The sequence below is a fragment of the Gracilinanus agilis genome, chromosome 6, assembly GCF_016433145.1.
Source record: "Gracilinanus agilis isolate LMUSP501 chromosome 6, AgileGrace, whole genome shotgun sequence".
Lineage (NCBI taxonomy): Eukaryota > Metazoa > Chordata > Mammalia > Didelphimorphia > Didelphidae > Gracilinanus > Gracilinanus agilis.
Window position 1 is genome coordinate 97,599,696 of NC_058135.1, and position 25,339 is coordinate 97,625,034.

Sequence of the window (25,339 nt, forward strand, 5' to 3'; positions counted from 1 at the left end):
GCTGATTAGGAGCCTATTGCAGTTGTCCAGGATAGAGGCAGTATTCGCAGAAGTAATAACGTTCCTTTTTACCATTTGAACATAATGCGATGCTTAGATTTCAAGAAGTCACAAAAATTTAAATTAGTATGTGACAATACTATGGTGGATTTTTTTTAGGCTATAAATAATGCAAAGTATAATTTAGTGAGAGGTTATTTAACTGTAAGCAAAGATTTACTATTTAAACTTTATAGCATGTTTTAATAGATACTTTTACCTATGTTAACATCTTTTTCTGTTTAGCACATGTATAAGAATGCCTTAGGAAAAGAACCATGGATAAATACAACAAACTCCAAAAGATTGGGGAAGGATCCTTTGGAAAAGCCATTCTTGTTAAATCTAGGGAAGATTGTAAACAATATGTTATCAAGGAAATTAACATCTCAAAGGTAAGCCAATTTTCATTTTCTTTTTGGCACAGCTTTTACATTTCTATAGTAATTTGTTTTTTAAATCTGGTTTTCTTTTTTCAGATGTCTAGTAAAGAAAGAGAAGAATCCAGGAGAGAAGTTGAAGTGTTGGCAAACATGAAGCATCCAAATATTGTCCTATATAGAGAATCATTTGAAGGTTAGATAAAATTTGCAAGAGAGTGTACAAGATCTGATCCACTAGATGTCTGTGCCTAATTTAGCCGTGACAATAGTTTCATTACTCTAGGGGAATAATGCATATCATTGCAATGCCAGTATTAAACAGGGTCTGGTGGTCAGCTTTATTCTTTGATACTATCTGTGTCCCCACTTAGTTTACTATTGGCTGAGGACTGTCTTCATAATCTGTGAAAGGAACCTGTTGTGATAATAAAAAGAGGAACATTCCTTCAAATTGTTCTTTATCCTTTAAGTCCTATTTAACATCAGCTCTGAGTCTCTGAAAAAATTGATAGACCTCTCCACTTATTAGTATTGTATATGAAAGTACAGTATTTAAATACATCACTTACCTTCTTGAAGGAGTTTAAAATGCTGTAGAGATAATATTAGAAAAATTTAGGGCAGATATTGTGAAATTTCTTCTCTGTATATCTTAAATAAAAGAGGCTATCTAGCCTGTATTAATAATAGATTTTTTAAAATAAGACAGAGGATAGAAAAATGAGTAAACAGACAAAGAAATCAATTTCAAAGAAATATTTAAGAGCCAAGAATGTCCAACAAACCCAGAAGAGAATGATCTCACATTCTACATATTCTAAGACTCAAAGAAAATTAGATTTGTTTCTGTTGTGAACCTAACTCCCTCTTGACACACACATGGAGTGAGCATTAATTTATTCACAGCAGAACACAAAAAGAGGATTGCATATGAAATTACTGTTCTCAATTCCATACTGCTTGCTTTAAAAAAAGTGAATTGAATATCTTAATTTCAAAACTATCACTACTTGTCTTTTTTTAATTTTAATTTTGAATATTTTCCCATAGTTACATGTTTCATGTTCTTTCCCTCTCCCCCAACCCCCTAACCCCCCTTAGCCAACACATGTTTTACATGTATCATTGATTAAGACCTAATTCCATATTATTGATAGTTGAACTAGAGTTATCATTTAGTGTCTACATCCCCAATAATATCCCCATCAGCCCATGTGTTCAAGCCATTATTTTTCTTCTGTGTTTCTTCTCCCACAGTTCTTCCTCTGAATGTGGCTAGTTTTCTTTCTCATAAGTCCCTCAGCCTTACTCTGGATCCTTACATTGCTGCTAGTAGAGAAGTCCATTATGTTTGATTGTAGCACAGTGTATCAGTCTCTGTGTACAATGTTCTAGATCTGCTCCTTTCATTCTGCATCAATTCCTGGAGGTCATTCCAGTATAACTACTTGTCTATGGTTCCCTTTGAACTTCTTTCTGTTGCCTTCTCTGTATTAAAAAAAAAAGTTTCTATGCTTCTCTTTCTTCATTCTCTTTTACCTTTTTTTGCATTACTATTGCTGCCAACAACTTATTCCCACCCAACAAGCCAAAAACAAATAATCGTACATAAGCAAAACAAATCCACCAAGTGGCTCTGTCCAAAAATATGTCTTCTGTGTAAGGGGATGGATAATATGTTCCATCATTAGGACTCCAAGATGCCTTGATCAGAGTCTTTAACTCTGTTAAGCTGTTTTTGTTCCTACAGTGTGATTGGCATTGTATAAATTTTTCTGGTTCTGTTGACTCTGCATCAGTCTATAAAATTTTTCCTGGGTTCTCTGAATATCTTATATAATTTCTTATTTCCAAATAACATTCTTTTTCATTCATATATCATAATTTGTTCAATCATTCCTAAATTCATGGGCAACATTTTAGTTTCCAGTTCCTAGCTTTTCATTCCTCCTCTACAATCCCCTGTTCTTCCTTTCTCCTTCTCCTCTTCCCCTCCACGTGATCAGGAAATTTTTTTTGCTTGCAATGATTTCTTCACACTGGTATTATACTCCCTTTTAACTCTACTTCCCCTCTCCCTTCTATCTTCTTTGTTTCCCATTTGAATCTTTATGGGAAGTCAGTTTTTTCCTTTGAGTTTCTACTTTCAGTTATTAGGTAGCCACTTTTCCCTAGACTTTGAATGTGCCTGGATCTTTAGTTATTCTTTTAAAGTGTTCCATGTCTTCTTCCAAATATTCTTCTCTCTCCTGTCTTAGTTGCTAAATTAGGACTCTGTCAGGGTCAGGCTCTGCCCTGATAAACTTTTGTGTAATGTCTACACAAAATATCTACCTAGTCTATACCTGGGATAACCTACATTTACCTCCACTTCTTGGTTGTGTTGATGCTAAGAGCTCTAGTAGGTTCCCTTTGATTTTTCAGATTCAGAGCATGGGATTCTTAGGGCCTTCTGTTGTGTCCAAAGGCAGAGTTCAAAGAACCTCTGAGTCTCTAGGACTAAGCTGTCACAGTCTTAAGTATTACTACATCCAGACTAGATGTTCTTACTCCTACTTTGCCTTTGAGGCTCACTCTGGGTTTCTGACCATCTAGCGCTTTCCAGTGGGAGTGCTCTACTCTTGCTGCCTCTGGATACAGAATTTTATTAGGAGTCCAGTGTCACTGACCCAGTTTCACATGCTGGAAAACTTCTTATTTGCCTATGGTGATGCTGGCTTTTGTGGCAGTTTTCTTTCTTGCTGCCTTTTGTTTGTTGGGTCTTGTGCTATTTTTAGATTTTTTTTGCCAGAAGAGGTACATGGGAGCCGAGCTTAGCTAAACTGAGCTTCTTGCTTCCATTTGACAACCACCTTGGCCTCAGTCTGCACTTACAGTCTGCACTTAATGAATTTTGAAATTCTGTCCTATGTTATATATGAGATATTTAAAATATCTCTTATAATGTAGGAGGAGATCTAGATTGTGGCAGTTATAGCAGAGAATTGAAATGAACCTCTCAAAATCACACAGCTAATCAGTGATGGAGTCTAAATTGTGGTTGAAACCTCTTTGTATCCACATGAATGTTCTATCTGCTAGAGGACAGCATTCTCTTTGTTTGAAAACATAGTTCATTTAAAAGATTCTGATGTCACAAGCTCTAGACACTGAAATATGGATAAAAGCATAAATTCATGTTTATTAAAATTACATATAATTAATCTGGAAAGGAAAAGCCCTCAATAGGCTTGAACATTGGACAGAATTAAATAAGATGAAATGTAATAGGAGTATGCATGTCAAATCTTAACATTTGGGTTCAAAAATAAACTTTACAGGCACAATATGGAAAGAGGTAAGGGGCACGAGTACAAAACGTTTTGTCTGAAAAAGATCAAAGTATTTTATTCCACTGCAGGTGTGTCATATTCTTGGCACCACCTTTTAGGAAAGACAGTGATAAGCTGGGAAGTCTCCAGATGAGTCTAGTCAGAGTGGTAAAGACATTTGTCATATGAACTTCGTTTTTATATTTAGGTGGCTAAGTGGATTGAGAATCATTATTTAGGGTGTTTAAATTGGCCCTTAGATGCGTCTCTAGATATGTGACCCTAGGCAGTGTGACTCCCATTGCCTAACTCTTTCCAGTCTTTTGCCCTGGAACCTATACTTAGTATTGCTTCTAAGACAGAAGGCCAGGATTAAAAAAAAGATTACCTAACTTCTGTGCCAACTCACAGGAAACTAGATGGAATTGGGAGTGGGAAAGTGAACTACTAAAGAACTGTATTAGTTAGGATTAATAGTTACAGAAATTAGAAGGGCATAAAAACTTTTTAAAAAAAGGAGACACAAGTATCTCAAAAGTCTGGAGCAATTTGGTATTGAAACCAGCCCTATTCATCTCAGTAGCCTCTGAGGATATCATTATATCACAGCAAAGTATGATAACTAATCTTTGTAATGATATTAACTAATCAAAAAAGGTAATTATATTCATTACATACTCTTTAAGGTGGTGTTCAGCCATTCCCCAATCTAAGGGTATCCCCTAATTTTCCAATTTTTTGTCACCACAAAGAGCACAGCTATAAATATTTTTGTACAAGTATTTTTCCTTATCTCTTTGGGGTCCAAACCCAAGAGTGGTATGGCTGGATCAAAGGGCAGGCATTCATTTAAACTCCTTTGGGTATAGTTCCAAATTGCCTTCCAGAATGGTTGGACCAATTCACAACTCCACCAGCAGTGCATTAGTGAGACTGGTAATTTATATTACTGAATAATTATCACTAGATTCTTTTGGATGAAAGGTTCTATAATATCATGTTTGTTTATTACTTCTTTAAAAAGACGAGGTACATAAAAGTAAAATATTAGAAACTACTGCCAATTGAAGATGAATTACAAATTTTTTTTAACATTGAATCACAAATTTAAGGCATTTTAAATTTATAAGTATAGAATGTTTTATTAATAAGTATAATATGACATTAAGTAGGACTAAACACTTAGCAACAGTTGTTGGAAATATTTTTTGGTTTTTAATATATTATTGTTGCTTTTAAAATCACTTTCTAGTCACCTTCCTTCACGGGAAGCCTTTTTTTAAATTAAGGGAAAACAGTGAAGTAAAACTAACTAGACACCTTGACCATGTCTGACCCCATATGCAGCATTCTACATCTTTAATCTCTTACCCGTCAAGTTGTAATGGAAGTATATTTCATTTTAAGTCCTGTAGACTAAAATTTGGCTATTTTATATCATAATAAATTCTGGTGTCTTTTAGTGTTTTGAAATATGTCTCTATATATGTTAAAGTAAATATATTTTCCAAAACTTCATGAGAAAGCCTTGCACAAGTCTATTTGATAAGTTATTATAGTTAAATTCACAGTAATGAAATCTTTTTTGTCAACATAAATGTATGAACAAATTATAAACTTATGAATTGAGGTATTACCCAGAGCTTGATACTGTGCCTTATTCTATTGTCTTATTAAGTCTAGCACTTAATTTTTATATAACTTTAAGTAAACGCATGTCTACTTTGTTTTCTCTTTTTGGTCTAAATTTCAAATAGGGAATATTTGTTGTTTATATTTTGTAGAAAGTGGCTCTCTCTACATAGTAATGGATTACTGTGAAGGAGGGGATCTATATAAACGAATAAATGCCCAGAAAGGTGTGTTGTTTCCGGAAGATCAGGTAACTATGTAGATGAATAGTTATTTTATGGTGCTGTTATGTATAGAACATTCTAAATTTTGCATACTAATTTAGTAGTATTCCTTGGATGATATAGTGTCAGAACCTATTACATGTTTATTTCTAGGTCCTGTTGATTTTTCTTTTCCATTATCTCTCTGATTTATCCCTTCCTGTCCTATTTCCACTTCCAGATAAATATTTATTGAACCTTCATCATATGTCAAGTACTAGTTTCTTCTACCAATTGTACCACCTTGCATGCTACTGCCAAACTAATCTTCCTAGGATATAGCTTTTCTCATATTACTTTGCTTAGGAATGTACATTGGTTTCCTGTGGGTTAATACACATCAGCCTGGATTTCAAAGTGCTCTCTCTAGCCTCAGCCCACATCAGTACTCCAGGGGATTCATGCATAATTTCTTGCTATGTAATTATTCCTCCTCCCTCCCTCTTTTTTGATATAGATCACAAATTATCTGTTTTTTTTTATATTGTAGGCAGAAGTGTTCATGTCCTCTCATATATCCCCCTTGATAGATCTACCCAATGTGCTAGGTCTTTTTAAAAAAATATCTTATGTTGCACTCACAATACCATTCTATTCCTTTCTTAAACTACAACTAGTCCATTTGCTTTTTTCCCCAATGATATATTTCTTGAATGATAGAATTTATGCTGGTTCTTAAATGTAGATTAGTAAGTGGAAGGTCTCTAGTATGTCAGATTTATAATGGAAGATTTTTGGAAGAATGTGGACAAGAATCACAAAGAGCAAATGAATATGGATTAGTTAAAAACTATAATGATAGAGAAGAGTTATCCACATTGAGATGATGCCTTACCATGGAAAGAGTGCTTAATTTGGAATGCAAGGTCCTAGGTTCCATTCCTGGCTCTGACACTTAGCACCTCTGTAACTAAGCCATAGGTCACTTAATTGCTCTCATAACTTCATTGTCTTCTGTGAAATAAGAGGTTTATACTAGATCTGATGAAAGTTCCTTCTAATTTTAAGTTTGTGTAGTTGTGTATGTGTATGAATTCTCTGTGGATAATATTAAGCCCTTTCAAGCAATTACATAGCAAGGCGATGGAGCTATGAAAGATATAAGCATGAAATACATGTGTTTGGAGGAGGTTTAAAAGCTATCTTGTTTGGGCTTCTTATTCATGAATAAGATAGGTTGTAGTTGTGTGTTTTTGTTGTTCTATTTGAGGGATAGCATTGTGTGGCATAGGGGAGGCTTTATATACAGCAATAGTGGAGGATAAAGTTCAAAGTGTAGATTGGAGTCAGATTGCCAGGCTAATTCGTTTTAACTTTATTTTGTAGCTAGTAAGGAGACATGATTTTTGAGCTATAAAATACAGAATCAAATGAGTACATAGGAAACTATTCTTGCAGTGGTGTATAGTGTTTATTGGAAGAAAGAGACACTGCACAATGACTTACCAAGGGTAAAGCTTTTGCAATAATACAGGCAAATAGGATGGTGAAAGAGCATATGGATATGAGAAACATTTTAAAGGCCAAGTATTCAAGAATTGTTAACACAAGATAAGTTACATGAAGTTGTAGGTTTAAGGAGGCAATTGATCAAAACTAGGGAGTCATTTGCAGAGGAGCAGGGAAGCGCTATAGAGAAGTAAAGTCTGGAAGGTTTTTATATATGGGGAGTAGCCTGGTAACTTGGATACTGGGAAACAGAGAAAATTCTAGGAAGATCCTAAAAGACAGAAAGAAACAATTGGTGCAGTGGGAATGGCATTTGCAGATGGGGTCTTGGACATCTATCATTAATGCATGAAACTTCTGAACTGCTTTTATATTTTTTGTTGTGTGTTGGGGGGTTTATCTAGACAAAGTATGTTTATAGGGGAGGAGAAAGAAAGTCCCAGAGATATGACAGGGTAGACTCTATATAGGGGAGATTGAATTATATCTTTCAGAGGCTCTTACTTTGACTAGATGCTAGAGAAAAGTTGAGGGCTCAAGACTAACATTTTGAACTTGGTTTAAAAAAAACTGTGAAAGCAAACATTTATAAAGCAATTAACATGCTAATTATAAATCATTGTTACCCATTTTGCTAAAAGGGGAGGCTACACTAAATTTTTTTAAATTGTTACATTAGAAGAGCAAATGTATCATATTTTTTGGATGCCAGTTGTCTGGTTACTAGTGTTGATGGCCATTTTTGCAGTTGAAAGTAATCCTAATCTAGAAAGTTTGATGAAATCAGATGAAAAAATAGTTAATCCAAAAGGTAATGCTTTATGGTAAAATGTAAGCAGTTTTTAAAAGTGAGATTTTTTGATTATTTTGTTTAGATCATGGACTGGTTTGTGCAGATTTGTTTAGCGCTGAAACATGTGCATGACAGAAAAATTCTCCATCGAGATATAAAGTCACAGGTATGTTAATATATGCTACCTCTTGAGATTTAAGTAATTTTTAAACAAAAGCATACTAAAAGTTAATTAATCAGTGTTTTAGACTGGGTCTGTAGTCTGGCATAGATCCCCTTTAGAATTCTACAAGAAAATAAACATTTGAAAAATAAACTTTTGACTTCGAAAACCAAAACAAGAAAACTGTTTCCTTGGAAAATTGTATTCTTAAACTGGATAGCTAATCACAATTTCAAATGCTAATGGCAGCTCACATATAACAGTAGTAAAAAGCAATTACTTATTACCTGTGCCTGTACTCCAAGAAAACAGTAGGATTTTTGACAAGAGAAAATTATTCTGGCACTTGTCAAAGAACCATTTGAGCATTTCTACCTCCTTTTTTGTCACCTTCATTTCTACCTAGCAGGAATGTTATCTTCTGAGCTTGTGTCTGAGGTTGCCTCTTTCTTTGTCAGTTTTCTTCTCTCCCTCCCCCCTCCCTTAATAGCCAAAGTAAAAAGATCTACATTTTAATTTTTTAATTAATATTCTCTTTTTAACTTCCTGCTCCCCCTCATTCTATTTCTTATTATTTACATGAAGTTCATTCTGATTTGTGTTTAGCAAATCTTAGTTGTTTTTTCCTCCCTAAGGCCAGTGGCACTTGGTGAAAAGGGTTACTCAGCATCTACTCCAGCTCCTATGTTCCATTAAATCAGAAGTTAACTTTTATGTTTCATAAACCTTTGGAATTCTGATGAAGTTTATGGACCCCTTCTCACAATAATGTTTTGAAAATTCATAGTTGAAGGAAATGCCAAATTTCAGTTAGAAGTTAGTTGAAAGTAAGATGACTTTTTTTTTCCATCCAGGTTCATAGATCTCCTGAAATATATTCATGCACTCCAGGTTAAAAAAAAACCAAAAACCTCTTGGGCTGAACCCACCCATGATCTTAACTCTCCTTTTTCTATTGAGAGTTATACCATTTTTCTAGTTTTGAGTTTTAAGACTGAGAAGTCATCTTCTATTCTTCCCTTTGACTCATCCCTCATATCCAGCCAGTTTCCATGGCTTATTAATCCTGTTTTAACTTCATCTCTTTTTCTTACACTTTCACTACTACCATCGTGATTCAGACTCTCAGCACCCCTCCCCTAGACAATTGTAATAGTTTCCTAATTGTTTTCCTGAATCCAGTTTCCTTGCCAATGTATCCTCCACACAGTTGCCAAAATGTGGTTTTCCTGAGACAAGATATGACTCTGTCACTTCTAAGAACTTTCAGTGCCTCTTTATTTTGCCTCTAGGGTAAAATACAAATTTTCTCTTTGGATTTTGGAGTCTGGCCCCAAATCTAGGTTTATTACATGCCTCTTCCTTTCTATACTTTGTTCTAGCCCAAGTGGCCTTTTTGCTATTTACTTAACATAACCTTCTATTTCCAATCTAAAGTTGTTCCCCAGACTTGGAATGCTCTCCCTTCATATCCATCTCTATCTAGCTCACCTACAAAACCTTGGCTCATAAAATGGCTCAAATGCCATTTTATGGAAGACCTCTTTCCTCATTGCGTAGTTGTTACTATCCTCCTCCTTCCCCCATTTTAAAAACTTGGCATATTTTGTATATATATATATATATGTATATATATATATATGTATTTTGTATGTATAATACATATATGCATATATCTACTTACATGGAGAAATTATTTGCTGATCTGTGTATATGTTATATTTCCTAATAGAATGTAAACTACTCAAGCGCAGGGAATGTTTCATTTTTGTCTTCAAAACTCTATTGAAGACTGCAGTGCCTGACATGTAATAGGTGATTGTTGAGCTCAGTGAATTATATTTTTAAAAAACCAGATCCTTTCACTTTTCTTATTTGATTACATATGCCTTAGTATTTAAAATGAGAGCTAGGTTTTTGAAGTTTAGGACCCTAGTTATATGAAGAAACACTTCCCTGAGTCAAACTCCAGTCATTTTTGAATGAAGATTCATTATAGAAAGTGTTCCTTGAATAACATCCTTTTCTGAGCAACAGAGAATTAAAAACAAAACTTTTTTAAGCATTAAAAAAGTTTTGTGTTTTTATTCTCTTTAGGGTAGTAAATAAGTAAATAATGAGTTTATGAGCTAAGCCCTTTTATATGTGAGTTATTATTCCATATTGCATCTAGCTATAAATATTCCCTACCTTGGAAACAAAGACTTAGGAATAAATTGGCATTTCTCTGAGTGAAAACTTTAAATAGTAGGATTCCTTGGGAATTGATATTAGTACCAGTTTATGTAATATTTTTATGTGTGATCTAGATAACAAGATGTACAGACAGCAGCATGATGCCTTACCATGGAAAGAGTGCTTAATTTGGAATGCAAAGTCCTAGGTTCCATTCCTGGCTCTGACACTTAGCACCTCTGTAACTAAGCCATAGGTCACTTAATTGCTCTCATAACTTCATTGTCTTCTGTGAAATAAGAGGTTTATACTAGATCTGATGAAAGTTCCTTCTAATTTTAAGTTTGTGTAGTTGTGTATGTGTATGAATTCTCTGTGGATAATATTAAGCCCTTTCAAGCAATTACATAGCAAGGCGATGGAGCTATGAAAGATATAAGCATGAAATACATGTGTTTGGAGGAGGTTTAGAAGCTATCTTGTTTGGGCTTTTCTTATTCATGAATAACCCCATCTTCTCCCCTATTCCAAGGTTTTGCTTTCTGTTCTTTCAGTTGCCCAAAGTCATTCCAAGTGAGAGAGGGAGGCAGGAAAGGAGCTTTTGGCAGATGAGGGAGGGCACACAGCTCATGCATAAGAGGTGCTGGTCTCTTTTGCTTTCACTTAGCAGGGTTTTTGTAGGGGAGGGGAAGGTAGGCAGTGGGTTGGAGAGCACAGTATTATACATTAAAGTCAATAAGGTTGTTAAAAGTTAAAATAAGAGGGGCAGCTAGGTGACTTAGTAGATAAAACATCAGGCCTTAAGTGGGGAGAATCTGGATTCAAATCTGGATTCAGACACATCTAGTTGTGTGACCCTGAGCAAGTCACTTTATCCCAATTGCCTAATTTCCCTTTTAAAATTCCATGTCCAGAAATGAACACTAGAATTCTAGATGTATCATGAATCCTTGGAGTTGGAAGAGATAACAGAAATCATCTAATTTAATCTGAACCTGAACAAGAATCCCCTCAGCAAAGCAAATCTAGTATAATAGCCATCTAGTTTTGTTTGAAGATCTTCAGTGAAGGAAAATCTGCCATCTTTCAAAGAAGCCCATTTCACTGTAGGGTATCTTTAATTGTTAGGAATTCTTTATGCCAAGTCTAAATCTGCCAATACAATTTCCCTTCATTCCTCCTAGTTCTCTTTTTTTGGGCCAAATAGAAAAAGGCTGTTCTTGTTTGTATTTCTGTTACTTGAAGATACCTCTCAAATCTCCTTCAAGTGAAAAATCTCTAGCTTCTTTAGCTGACCTTGTGATGACATGTCAAGGTTCTTCACTATCCTGTTTAACATTGCTCTGGATGCCCTTTAACTAATCAATATCTTTCCTAAAACTTATGCCTTAAACTTCATATAATACTCCAGAACAGGCCACATAGGATTATCTTCTGCTTAGTACTTGAATACATGTCTCTCAGTGCAGTCTACAATCACATTAGTTTGGCTGCTATATTATACTGAAGCTGCATATTGAGATTTCAGTTTATTAAAACCCATAGATCTTTTTCAGACAGATTGCCATCTAGAAATACTTTTCCATCTTGTACTTTAGAATTTTTCCCCCAATCTAGTATAAGTTTTGTATTCTAATTAAATTTTATCTTTTTTGGATTCAGCCTTCTAAAATGTCAAGATGATCTTGGGTCCTGACCTAGTTGATTAGCCATACCTCTATTTCTCAAAGCTTTGAAGCATCTAAATGATATATTACCACCTAACTTGATATTGTACCATAAGTACCATGGAGTCTTTCCCTCTCTCTTGCAGGTGAAATCTATGTGTTGTCATCTATTAGAATGGGAGTTCCTTCCTAAGTAGAATCTGTCTTGCTTTTCAGTTTGTATCCCCAGCACTTAACACAGAACTTTGCATATGGGGAATACTTAAATACTTTTTCATTTCATTCTCGTTTTTGGGAAGTAGCCTGAGCAATGCCATGGAACTCTTTTTCTGAACTTTTCTACCATTAGTAACATAACCCAAGTTACATTTAGTTGTGTGTGTTGTTTTTTTCTTGCAGAAATTGTTCTCTGTCCATAGTTAACCTATTTTAGAGGGCATCCATTAAACAACAAACATTTATTCTGCACATACTTTGTGCCATGCACTGTTCTAGTCATTAGGAATTCAGATACAAAAATTAAACTGCCCTTTGTTCTTATATTTCTTGGAGGAAACAGTATGTAAACATATACAAAACATGTTGAATAAACACAAGGCAATTTCAAGGCTAAGGATGACACTAATAGTTGGGGGATCTGGCATTCTATAGTGCATGGTACTAGATAGAGCTTATCTTTAAAGGAAACTTGGGATTCTACAGAGTGGTATAGGGAGGGAGAATACTTCAAGCCTAGAGATAGACAACCCAGGCCAAGGCATCAAAAACAGATCTCTTCTTTGACTATGCATGGGAAAAAAATGGAACTATTGGAGCTTTTTGAGTACGAATTGACTCTCATATCATGAACCTGGATGACTGCAAGGTTAGTGCTGCTTCAGTAGTAATAACACTCTTGAAAGAGCTATAGGTTCTTGAGGGAAAGTACTGAGTTCTCTTTTTGAACATGTTCATTTTGAAATATCTAACTGGTGATGTAGGACTCGATCTCAGGAGAGAGATTAGGACTGGATAGATAGATCTTTAGAGTCATAAGTGCAGGGACAATTAAATCCCTAGGTTTCTGAGAAGAAAGGTATGGAAAGAAAAGAAAACAAAGCCCAAGACAGCTTGGGAGGATATATCATATTAGGGACCTGGAATGGATGATTATCCAATCAAGATAAGATAAAATTCAAGAGAGAGAACTATCACCAAAAGCCAGTAAGGAGAGGATATTCAACAGTACCAAATGCTGTAGAAAAACCAAGTATGTGGATTAACAAAGACACCATTAGATTTGTCAGTTAAAAAACCATTGATAACTTTAGAAAGGACAGTTTGATTTGAGTGAGACTAGAAGCCACAATGTAAAGTGAGACGTGAGTGGGAGGAGAGAAACTAGAGGCAACAAGTATACCTAGAGTTTGACCGTAAAAAGCAGATTTAGATATGGATTGATAGCTCGAGGAACTGGTAGGGTCAAGCAAAGAACTTTTTGTTTTGTTTTGTTTTTTTAATAGGATGGATGCATTCCTTTTAATTCTGAACTTCAACTAAAATGAGCATTTTCATATACACAGTAGAACAGAAAGAGGGTCATGGATGAAACTACAAACCCATTGTGTACAGTTTGCTTTTTTAAAATTTATTTTTTATTTATTAAAAAAAAACTTACTTTCTGTTTTAGAATCAGTACTAAGTATTGGTTCCAACGCAGAAAAGCAAAAAGAACTAGGCAATTGAGGTTAAGTGACTTGCCCAGGGTCACATAGCTAGAAAGTTTCTGAGGCCAGATTTGAATCCAGGACCTCATTCTCTATCCACTGAACTATCTAGCTGGCCCTGCTTGTCTTTCTTTTTAAACATATAGTAAAAGACATCATGTTATTTTCAAAGCTATTCTCCTTAAAATTCCTTCTGGTCTTCTTTTCCTATACAGACCAGAGCCCTAAGTAAAGACTCTCAAAGTTGTTTGTCTTTAATATGATAACGATATTGTTTTGGTATAAATTTTCTTCTGGTTCTGCACCTTTACAACTCATATAAGTCTTGGTGACTTAGAGACATTTTTGTAGACAAATAAGCAGCATTCTGCAGCATTTAATAAGATTACTATTGTTTGATTGAAAAGGCAAGTTGATTATTTTACTTGACTTTAGTTTTTTTCTTTCTTGAAGATTATAGAACTTCTCACCTCTTAAGTTTTAGTTGTAGTCTTAACATCAGAAATTCTGAAGAATTTATATAATCTGTCCTCTTTTCATTTGCCTTTGAATTATTAAACAAATCACTTTTCCATGAATTCATACTTAATTCATACTTAAATCCTAATATTTAATTACAGAAGAATCTTCTTCATTTAATCATTATTCTCTATAGCAAACATCTTTTAAATGCTTTATAGTGTTTAGCTAATTGTATAACAAAATAAAAACATTTTCAAAATAAGACTTCAGGATTCAAATATATGTTATCAGAATAACATTTCTTAATCAAGAGGAGGAATACAGACTGGATTTTGAAACTTTGGGATTACTTTTTAGTTATGTTCAATTAATGACAAATGATTCATCATGAATATTTTATGTTTTTGTTAAGACATTACTGAAAATTTAAATTGTCTGTCAAAGAAATGAAAGGTTCTCTCTGGTTTAGTTCTTTTTTTTTTTTAACCCTTGGCTTCTGTCTTAGAATCAATATTGTGTATGATTCCAAGGCAAAGAATAGTAAGGACTAGGCAATAAGAGTTAAGTGACTTGCAAACAGAATCACACAGCTGAGAAGTATGAGGCTAGACTTGAACCCAAGACCTCTTATGCTAGGCCTGGCTCTTCATTCATTGAGCCACCTAAACCATAGTTTAGGAATTTCCAGACATATATAGCCTGCTCCCCAGCTTGAGAAAAACAAGCCTTTCCAAATACTGTATGTTCTTCTAAGAAGTTACTGATGCAGGAGTTTTGTGAAACTATGGTTTCCCAGAGACCTTACAAACCGGAGTGCATTTGGGCATTCCACAACCTTGCTGTGGAATGGAAGCCCCTAATCTTCTTAAGCTATTCCCATAGATTCAGTTCATTTCATTATCAGCTGATCTTAAAGAGAAAAATTAATTAATCTTTGGTAATAGGTAGTATACTTTTCTCTTTAATTAGGTTTTTCTTTCTATGGATTACAAACTTTCTAAAAATTAAAAATATTGATATCTGATAGAAATTTTTTTTCTTTCTTCCAGAACATATTTTTAACCAAAGATGGGACGATACAATTGGGGGACTTTGGAATTGCTAGAGTTCTTAATAGGTAATATATTTTCTTTGAGCTTTGCCTTGAGGTTACTTGAGGGCTTCAGTGAATATGTGATCCCATTGTGGGTACTCATTCTCATTCTGCGAGATTCCTGTTAGTGTTAATTAATGTGGTAGACCTTCCATGGATGATCTGTCTAGTGCAGTGATGGGCAAACTACAGATGTGGCCCCCTGAAATGTTCTGTCCAGTCCTCAACATTATTCCTAATCTGATGAATACAATGAGTAGGATATGATACAATGAAACTTCGAAAGAGTTGCCTTAGAAACAGACTGACAGATGAGTATTTCCTTTCCTTTGGCCCCCTCTTTAAAAAGTTTGCCTATCACTGGTCTAGTGCTCTGGAGGCCTTCTTCTGGGTCTTCAAAAATGATGAATGCCAAAGCTGATTTTTCACTGCTGTTCTTTGGCTGCCTTTTTGCTCATTCTTCATTTCCTGGTTGATACTTTCTTGAGTGTAGATTGTTGGTGATAATAACAGACTGCAGCATGGTTATCTTATCATATGTCTCTCTATAGTCCTTTGAGTCAGCCATAATTCTTATTGTTCAGAAATTTTGACAACAGTTAAACATGAATAAAAGCTGATATTGCATATGATTGTTCTTAATGTATTAAATGTGTTGGTACACCAGTAATTTTCTCTTTTTATTCTAGTACTGTTGAATTAGCTCGGACTTGCATAGGAACTCCATACTATTTGTCACCTGAAATCTGTGAAAACAAACCATATAATAATAAAAGGTACCTAAACTTTATGTAAATTTTATTTATTTTTCATAGTTTTTTACTGCATTAAACATGCAAGTCAGTAGTCTGATGGGTGTCTAGCTGAATAACTTCATCACAGTGTATTTGAATATTTGAGGATATTGCATAGAAAATGGTAAAGAGTAAAATTCCATCACCGTGAATATCATAGTAAGGAAGACTTCATTCACAAAACCACTTAAATAACCTTAATAAATGATCCATGAAGGCCTGGCTTCATTTGAGTCTTTATAATGTTGGACAAACAAGTACTTCTTTTCTTTCCTTGGTCAAGGAAATCATCATTCCCCCAATGCAAAGAACTTGTTTTTGAGGAGCCAACATGGAACAGTGGCAGGAATGATAGAATCTGGGCAAATCACTTAACCCCTCAAGTCAAGGAGCTTGAATCCCTAAATCTATAATTTTGTGTCATATTTACCTGATAGATACAGAGAAGTCTTTTCTTTTAAGTGTCATTGATCTTTGAACCTCTTCTCCCTTTTGTGTCAAACCACAAAAGTGAAATCTGCCTTCACTCTCAAACTGCCACCAAAACAAAACTGCAAAAAAGAGTCAGGACCTGGGAAGAGGAAAAATACAGTGATATGTATGACTGTTGCCTCTTTGTCTATAGTGCCAGCTCTGTTTTATTCCTCAATCTTGTAATTGGGAATATGACTTCTAACCCTTTACTTTAGTCAAAACATATTATTGCAAAGAAACAATCAAAATGAGGTTCTTTGTGAAGGGATTTGTCTTAAATTTCTTGAGTAAATTGCCTCTTAATTGGTCTCCCTACTGTCAACTTACTTTCCTTCCTCCCCAGAAGTATCAAAATAATATTCTTAAAACATATATTGTCTTTAGTATAAAATGTGAAATTTTCAGCCTGACCTCCAAAATATGGCCCCTTTCCAATTTTATTATATATTGCTCCTCGTTAAAATATTTTGGGTTCTAATCCAGTTGATCTACCAGCTATCCCCATACACATTCCCTCTCCTGCCTTTGCACACAGGTGACCAGCTTCAGGTCTGGAATCAATTCTCTCTTTACTACCTTGAAAGAGTTCCAAGCTTCCTTAAAGGCACAGCTCAAGGTCCTTTCCTGATTTCTCCCCTCTATCCTAAGCATCATTAGTCGCATCCTCATGAAACTATTTTTGTGCTTGTTTTATATTGCCACTGTCTTGGACACAGTAGGTACCTAACACTTATTGAATTAAGGGGTGGCAGTTTTTCCTTTATTTTAAGCAAAGTATGCAAAGTAAAATTACCATTTTGCTTCCATTTTCATTAGACACGGCAACTTTTTTTTCCATTTTTCTTCATTAAATTATAGCACTTAAGATGTAAGGTTTTTATGTTTGGTTCAACAAACATTATTAAGTATATATAAGGCATTGTAGATGTAAAGACAAAAAGGAAATAATCCTTTGCCTTCAAGTAGCTTCCCATTCTACTGGAATAATATGCTTTATCTTCACTATAATTTTTTTATTTACATTTTTTTCTCTTGAAAAAACCCTTAATTTCTGTCTTATTTTTCATCACATCATTATGATGAAAACAACAGTTTTCTCATCTATTAAATAAAAGGATTGCAAGATGACTTCTGGTACTTTCCAGCTCCAAATCTATTTTCCTTGATCCTAGACCACTTTCATGAACATATAAATTGAAATGGGTACATTTTTTATTTCTTTAATATGAATTGCACACTTTGGTCCTGTTTTTGTTAGGAGATTTCTTTCAGGATTTTTTTAAAGGGATGTGTTCTTTTAAATGGAAATATTTTTTATCTTAAATCAGGAACTTGAAGTTTTAAAAACCTAATGGAAATACTGTCTTTTGTTTTTTATTTTCTAGTGACATTTGGGCTTTAGGTTGTGTTTTATATGAGATGTGTACACTTAAACATGCAGTAAGTATGTCTTTTTAATACTTCAGAATTATTTACATTGAATTCATTTTAATTTTCATTATTTTTGTCCTTTGAAATCTTTTAAATGGTGATTAAAAGCACTGGCGATAAAAATTTTTGTTGGATCACATTTTTTGTACTTTTTTATTTCTCTTCACCTCTGCATAAATTTAATTTTATTAGCTCTTTTTAACATTCAGATATATAGGAAATGCTAATAAAATAAAATAACATTTTCTAAGTTTAATATGTATTGTTATGCTTACTTTTAACAAATTCTTTAGTTAGGGATAGGAATAAGGATATGGCCTAGACTTATGATTTCTTCAGTGTTAGAAACTTACTTTGTCAATGCAGGTCAGCCCCCAGATCACCGAGTGGTTAAGTGAATTGCATAGTTTCATGTAGCCAGTTTATGTCAGAGGTAGGACTTGAATGAACATGAACCCAGGTCTCCCAGATTCTAGGGCAAGCTCTTTGGCCACTATGCCAAGCTGCCACTTTTGTAGCCCCAGAACTGAATTTAAAGTTGATATTTAATTCATTCATTTAATATGAATTTTTAAAAGTAAGAGCCAGTCATACTACCTTAACTCCTAAAGACAAGAATTTGTAATGGGTAAAGGATCCCATATAAGTGTCTCTGCTAGAATATTTTATTCTAAGTTTAAACATTTTTTTTTTAAAAACCTTTACCTTCTGCCTTGGAGCCAGTGCTCCAAGGTAGAAGAGTGGTAAGGGCTAGACAATGGGGGTCAAGTGACTTGCCCAGGGTCACACAGCTAGCAAGTGTCTGAGGCCAGATTTGAACCTAGGACCTCCTGTCTCTAGGCCTGGCTCTCAATCCACTGAGCCACCCAGCTGCCCCCGTAAGTTTAAATATTTTTAAAAGGAGATTTTTAAAAAATTATTTTTAGAAAAAAATCATTTACTAGACAAACCATCTTAGGCAATGTGAAAAGTTAGAATGCATGCTTTCTTTGTGTATGTATTCTCAAGTAACAGGGCAGTCTTTGTACAACTGTGCCCCAATAAAAACTGTTTTGCAGTAAGTTCACAAACACTTATACCTAAACTCCATCTGGTCCCTTGAACAGAAATGTTCTCTACGCTCTGTTGGACAATGTTAGTAGCCTGTCAGGGGATGTTTTCATAGTTGGGAGGATAAGAAAGCAGTTGCTGAGCACATGTGGAACAGCACCAGTAAGTCATAAGGGAATCTGATCTGTATTCTTCTGCCCCTACCTCTTTTCATCCTTGTGTTGCCTCTTAGTTTCTAGCCCAGGATGAGAGAAAAAATTGGGTAGACGCTAAGAATGCCTGGTGATCAAGTGAAAAAGTCTTAATTCCCAAGGATTGTGGAAGGAGCTCAAGAGTTTCTTCTTGCCCCTGTAAGGCAGGGGGCTCACATGCAGCATGAGGGTTGCAGGTTGGGCACTTGGTCTCTAAAAGGTTCTCCATTTCAGTTTTATTAGAGGAAAGAAACTTGGAGAATTTCAAAAAATCAGTTGACCTTTGCCAAAAACACCTGTGCATATACTTCAGTTGTCTTTATAATAATTATCTACTCTTATCTGGGAAGCTAAGGTTCACACATTTACTTTCCTACCATTAAGAAACTATGCCCCTGAGTTTGCTACCTTTGGATAATCTGTTTTACGTTTTTTAGTTTTTCCCTCTGTAAGTTATAAAGTCAGGCTTTGTCGATGCAAATTCTTAAGACTGGTGTAAGGGGTAAAAAGGGGTTTTGATTGAGTGAATATTAAAAGGTTTGGTCACCAGGGAATTGAATAATTATCAGTCCCCAATTAAAGAATAACCTCAAGTCAAATTGACCTTTATGGACATTTATTTACAAATGAAAAGAGAGAGAGAATGTAAGAAAATTGGAGAAAGGATAAGATATGATAAGTAACCTAACACACTAGGTAATTTGCTCCATTCCCCTAGTTTAACCCAGGCAGATCTAATTAACCCTCAGCTGAGGGAGATTCAGCCCTGAGCCGAAAGTCAGATTGGCCAGAGGCCTGAAGGGCACCGGAGGTGACTGAAGCAAAAGCTTCTGTCACAGAGTCTCTTTGAAAGGGAAGTTCCTTAAGAGAAGTTCAGAAAGATTCAGTCTTTACACTCACCATGTGGAATTCCAAAAGAAAGATTTAAGAACAGTCTAACCAAGTTCTCAGGGTCCCAGCTCCAGAGCTTCTCCAAGTCCCAGTCACAAACCAGAAGAACCTAGCTGAATTCACTGAGCTTTCTTTTAAAGGGGCTTCTTATGTGTCACTTCCTGTGCCTTCCTATTAGTTTATATATCCAATCACAACAGACACTTTTCTTAGGACTGCCCAGGAGACAGTTGATACAGTTTGATTTGTCACTCACTCTAGCACACGTGGGTCACAGACCTCCCAACTTGTGAGTTAAGTGGAGATGTTTTCACCTTTGACGATTAAATCTAAAGATGGGCAGGGTAGATTTAATCTCATCACACTAGTTAAATATTTAATGTTTGCTGAAATAAAAGAAATGAATAGACTTACAAGTAAATATTAACATTCTTAGAAATTATATTGTATTCTACATGAACCCTCAGAAAAGGGAAACAAGTAAACTTTGCATTAGAGAACTCTTGAGGAATTGAATATTTGGGAAGAAATCGTATTAATGATCTAAATTGATAGAAAACTAGGAAAATAGCTGCTGTACCTGTCCAGCATTGAAATATATTTTACATGACTTCACATATATAAAGCAATATTGCTTGCCTTCTCAATGGATGGGGGTGGGATTAGAGGGAGGGAAAAAATTTCAATCTCATAATTTAAAAACTTGTTAAAAATTTAAAAAAATTAAATAGATTATGGGAAGTGAGGAAATAATTGTTTTTAATGGACCTTTTTGGCCTATTTATTTACCATTTTTTCTCCTGTAATTGTAGTTTGAAGCTGGCAATATGAAAAACCTGGTTCTGAAGATCATCTCTGGATCTTTTCCTCCTGTGTCCTTGCATTATTCCTTTGATCTCCGTAATCTACTTTCTCAGTTATTTAAAAGGAATCCTAGGGATAGACCATCAGTGAACTCCATATTGGAGAAAAATTTTATAGCCAAACGTATCGAAAAGTTTCTCACACCTGAGGTATGTTTTTGATTTGATAACAATTAAACTCTTCATATGACATTTCATAAATTGATGATTCATTACAGTTTACATACTATACCATACTTCTATAATGCTTTTTGCAGATGTATACCCCCTGAATTGAATTAAGCTGATATATTTTCTAAAATTAGCAATTTATAGCTATTCTATTGGCATAACAATTCATACATTAAGTGTACTTTTTCTAGCCCCATCTTTTGCAACTCTTCTCATATATTTCTTCAAATATGCCACAGGTAATCCATATAGTGTGTTAGAGGCCTTCCTTTAAATTTCTTGACACATCTCATGAATACCAGTCAAGAAGGCATGATGTCCATTATTCTTCTCACTATTTCCCCAACTTTGCATTTTCATAATGATATCCTGGGCCCCAGTTGTTACATAATGCCTTTTGCGTAGGTCCATTCTATACTTCTCCAACCTCTGTGAGCATGTCCTTCAGGTTTAGATCTTTGATATTATATGAGTTGAAACCATAAAATATCACTAAAAGAATTTTGTTATTAGAGACTAAGTCTTTGTTTCAGAGTTAAGCTTGGGATCCTTAAGTTGTGGTGTAAGAGTTCAAGTGTTTGTCTTTACCAGTATAAAGTCTTATAAAAAATCTTTCTGTGTATTTTTTGTTCCTATTCAGACTATCTGTCCCTCAAGTTTTATTCTTAAATGTCCCTGGAAGGACTTTATTTAGTTGGGTATCTTGTCAGACTTCACTTTTTTTGTTTTTGTTTTGGAAATAATTGACATTAAAATTTTATTATTATTTTTGCTTTTATATTAACTTAATTCAAGAATATATCCCTCCTGCTTTCCTACCCTTTGAGTCATCTCTTTTAAAGAAAAAATTAAAAAAGAGAAAAAAATAGTTTAGCAAAAGTTGCTAGCATATCAGTTAAGTTTTGTAGTTTATACACTCTCCTGTCCTATAACCTTCCATCTCTGTAGAGAAATAAAAGAAGTGTATTTTCTCCATTCTTTTTCAAGGCTAAGCTTCTTAATCACTATAATTACACCAGATTCTGTTTCATTTCTTTATTCTTTTCATTCCCTTTGTAATTGCATATATTGTTCTGGTGCTGCTTACTCTACTTTGAATCCATTTATAAAGATAAGTCTTTAACATGCTTCTTTGAATTCTTCCTATTACGTGTTTCTTATAGCTCAGTAAAAATCCTTTATTTTTATTTATTATTTTAAAATATGTTCCATGTTTACATGGTTCATTTTCTTTCCCTCCTTTTTTCCCTCCCCTCTCCCAGAGCCAACAAGCAATTCCACTGTGCCATACATATGTTATCACTTGATACCTATTTCCATATTATTTATTTTTTCTATAGAGCGATTTTTTAAAGCCTAAACCTCAAATACCCATATATACATGTGATAAGTGATGTTAATATGTTTTGCTTTTGCATCTCTACTCCCATAGTTCTTTCTCTCTAATGTGGTTAACATTCTTTCACATAAGTCCTTCAAAGAGTGTCCTGGCTTGTTTCATTTCTAGCAAAATTCATTACATTGCATTGTTCCACAATGTTTTACTTTCTCTGTACAATGTTCCCCTGGTTCTGCTCATTTCACTCTGCATCATTGAGGTTCTCCCAGTTCATATAGAAATCCTCCAGATCATCAATCCTTATAGCACAATAGTATTCCATCACTATTATATACCACACTTTGTTCAGCCATTCTCTAGTTGAGAGACAACTCTTCATTTTCTAATTTTTTTGCCATCACAAAGAGTGAGGCTATGAATGTTTTTGTGCAAGTATTTTTCCTAATTATCTCTTTGGAGTACAAACCTAGTAGTGGTATTGCTGGATCAAAGAGTATGCATTCTTTTAAAGCCTTTTGCGCATATTTCCATATTGCCTTTCAGAATAGCTGAATTAATTCACAGCTCCACCAGCAATGCATTAGTGTCCCGATTTTGTCACAACCCCTTCAACATTTATTATTTTCCTTTACTGTTGACCAATTTTCTAGATGTGTGGTGGTACCTCAGTGTTGTTTTGATTTGCATTTCTCACATTATGAGAGATTTAGAACACTTTTTCATGTGTTTATTGATAGTTTTGATTTCTTCATCTGAAAACTGCCTTTTCATGTCCCTTGACCATTTGTCAATTGGGGAATGGCTTGATTTTTTTTTTTGTACAATTGACTTAGCTCCTTATAAATTTGAGAAATGAGACATTTGTCAGAAGTTTTTGTTATACAATTTTTTCTCCCAATTTGTTGCTTCCCTTCTAATTTTGATGGTTTTGTTTGTACAGAAACTTTTTAATTTAATATAATCATAATTATTCATTTCATATTTTGGAGTATTCTCTATATCCTGCTTGGTCTTAAATTCCTTCCTTTCCCATAGATCTAACAGATATACTATTCCATGTTCATCTTATTTGTTTATGATTTCCCTCTTTATATTTAAGTCATTTACCTACTCTGAGTTAATCTTGGTATAGGATGTAAGATGTTATCTAAACCTAATTTCTCCTATACTGTTTTCCAATTCTCCCAGCGGTTTTTGTCAAATAGTGGATTCTTATCCCAAAAGCTAGAATGTCTGGGTTTATCGAACACTATCTTATTACTGTCGTTTACCCCAAATCTGTTCCATTGATCCACCCTTCTATCTCTAAACCAGTACCATATAGTTTTGATCATAGTAAGAATCCTTTAGAATCACTTACCTTTTTAGACTTTCTTTAAATTTGTTTTTTCTTCTGTTGCTTCTCACTATTGTATAAAGAAATATTGCTCTTGAACTTCCATTGTTCTCTGTAATATTTTACACAGGAATAAATATTCTAAACTGATGGTGACCTTGGCTACCATTTTTATCAACTTGAGCAGGGTATCAATTGATTAATTGCTATCATGGTTTCTATACTTTTTTGGCCTTTTGTTTGCATATCATTTAATTTATGTTAGTTAAATTTTAGGAAATAGAATCTGAGTGGCTCACCGCTCCAGTTTCCCATTTCTACTCTTGATAGATATTTAAACAGATCTGAAGTTGTTTTAATTGCACATCATATTTTCTCAGTTTGGTTCTAGGCTGTTATTAATTCTAATCTTTGCTTTAGCAAGTCAGTGGTTTGACTAAATAACAGCAGATCTGGGAATGAATCTATCCATCAGTAACAAGTAGCTTCATATCTGAAAATATAACAGATTTCAGTTTTTATTATTTGGTGATAATCACATCTAATGCTTCCCCATTCTTGAAGAATGTATTCATGTTAAATGAGTACTAGATTTCTGTGTAGTTTATAACCCTTTCATCTCATTTCTTACTGCTAAAATAAATTTCCCAACATATTTTTCATCATCCTTCCCTGTGGCTATTTGCATTGAAGAGTCATCACATACAGAATATATTGTGAGGGTTTTGTCAGACTTTTTGTAGGTTTTATCTGTCCCCCTTATCCTTTGCCATTAGTATTTGCACACAAAGTTATTAGTGATAGTTTTTACATATATTTATTGTGAGAATTGTAATATGAAAGGCCAAATGATATATCATGAAATATTTATTACCTTTAGATTTACCAGCTCTTAGAATTGTATAATTTGCTGTTTCAGGAAGAACTTTGAAACATTATATTAACATTTATTTTTTCAGCTTCCTTTTATCTACTTATTTCATTTATAGCAACTGTTAAGGATTAATACAGTATAGTGATTGCAATCATTTATCCACTTCTTGATCATAGCACAGGGATCTCACATAGTGTACCAAAAGTTAAATTGATATTCTTAGAATATTTAAAAATTATGTAGTTCTTAGCATCTTCTGCCCTTTCTTCTACCACTTTGCCTTAGTATGTATAGAAGTAAGAGGGAGCTACATAGAATTGAGGGTCATTTTACAGTTTTCTTTGTGTCATAGCCTAAGAATTCATGACCAAATGGTCAGCTCGCTGGGTATGAGCCTCTTGCTCTTTAACTAGACTAGATTTCACAGAGTTGATTTCTTTGACTATTCTGAACCAAGCCTGTGCTCTGTTGACATCACTTCCATAAGATAAGAATAAGATTCTGTAAGGGTTCCATTGAATAAATGGCATAAAGATAAAAGATCACACCATAAATTAAAAAAAAAATTCGAACAGGACGAAAATAATAACCTTTTACTTTTGTGACTGGAAGGAGAAACTATAACTCAACAAGGAATAGAGCAAATCACAAAAGACAATAGGGACAATTAAAATTTAAATACAACTAGAATAAGAAGATAAGGCATCAAGGTGGTAAGAGGTGGGAGATTTGGGGAATCTTTTCATTGGGCATTGCTGTTAAAAGTCTGATAGTTAAGTTACATAACTG

General features: G+C 34.4%; 1 protein-coding gene across 1 annotated transcript in view; it reads left to right on the forward strand.

Annotated features, from left to right (window-relative positions):
- Positions 1-306: 306 nt before the first annotated feature.
- The window catches only part of NEK1 (NIMA related kinase 1), a 116,341-nt gene continuing 91,308 nt past the window's right edge, over positions 307-25,339 (forward strand). Inside the window, exons 1-8 of the mRNA XM_044680089.1 lie at positions 307-434; positions 519-615; positions 5,518-5,615; positions 7,953-8,036; positions 15,093-15,160; positions 15,826-15,912; positions 17,790-17,844; positions 20,780-20,980. Of these exons, the coding sequence (XP_044536024.1) occupies positions 318-434; positions 519-615; positions 5,518-5,615; positions 7,953-8,036; positions 15,093-15,160; positions 15,826-15,912; positions 17,790-17,844; positions 20,780-20,980 (807 nt within the window). The 5' untranslated portion in view covers positions 307-317. The remainder of the gene's footprint in view (positions 435-518; positions 616-5,517; positions 5,616-7,952; positions 8,037-15,092; positions 15,161-15,825; positions 15,913-17,789; positions 17,845-20,779; positions 20,981-25,339) is intronic.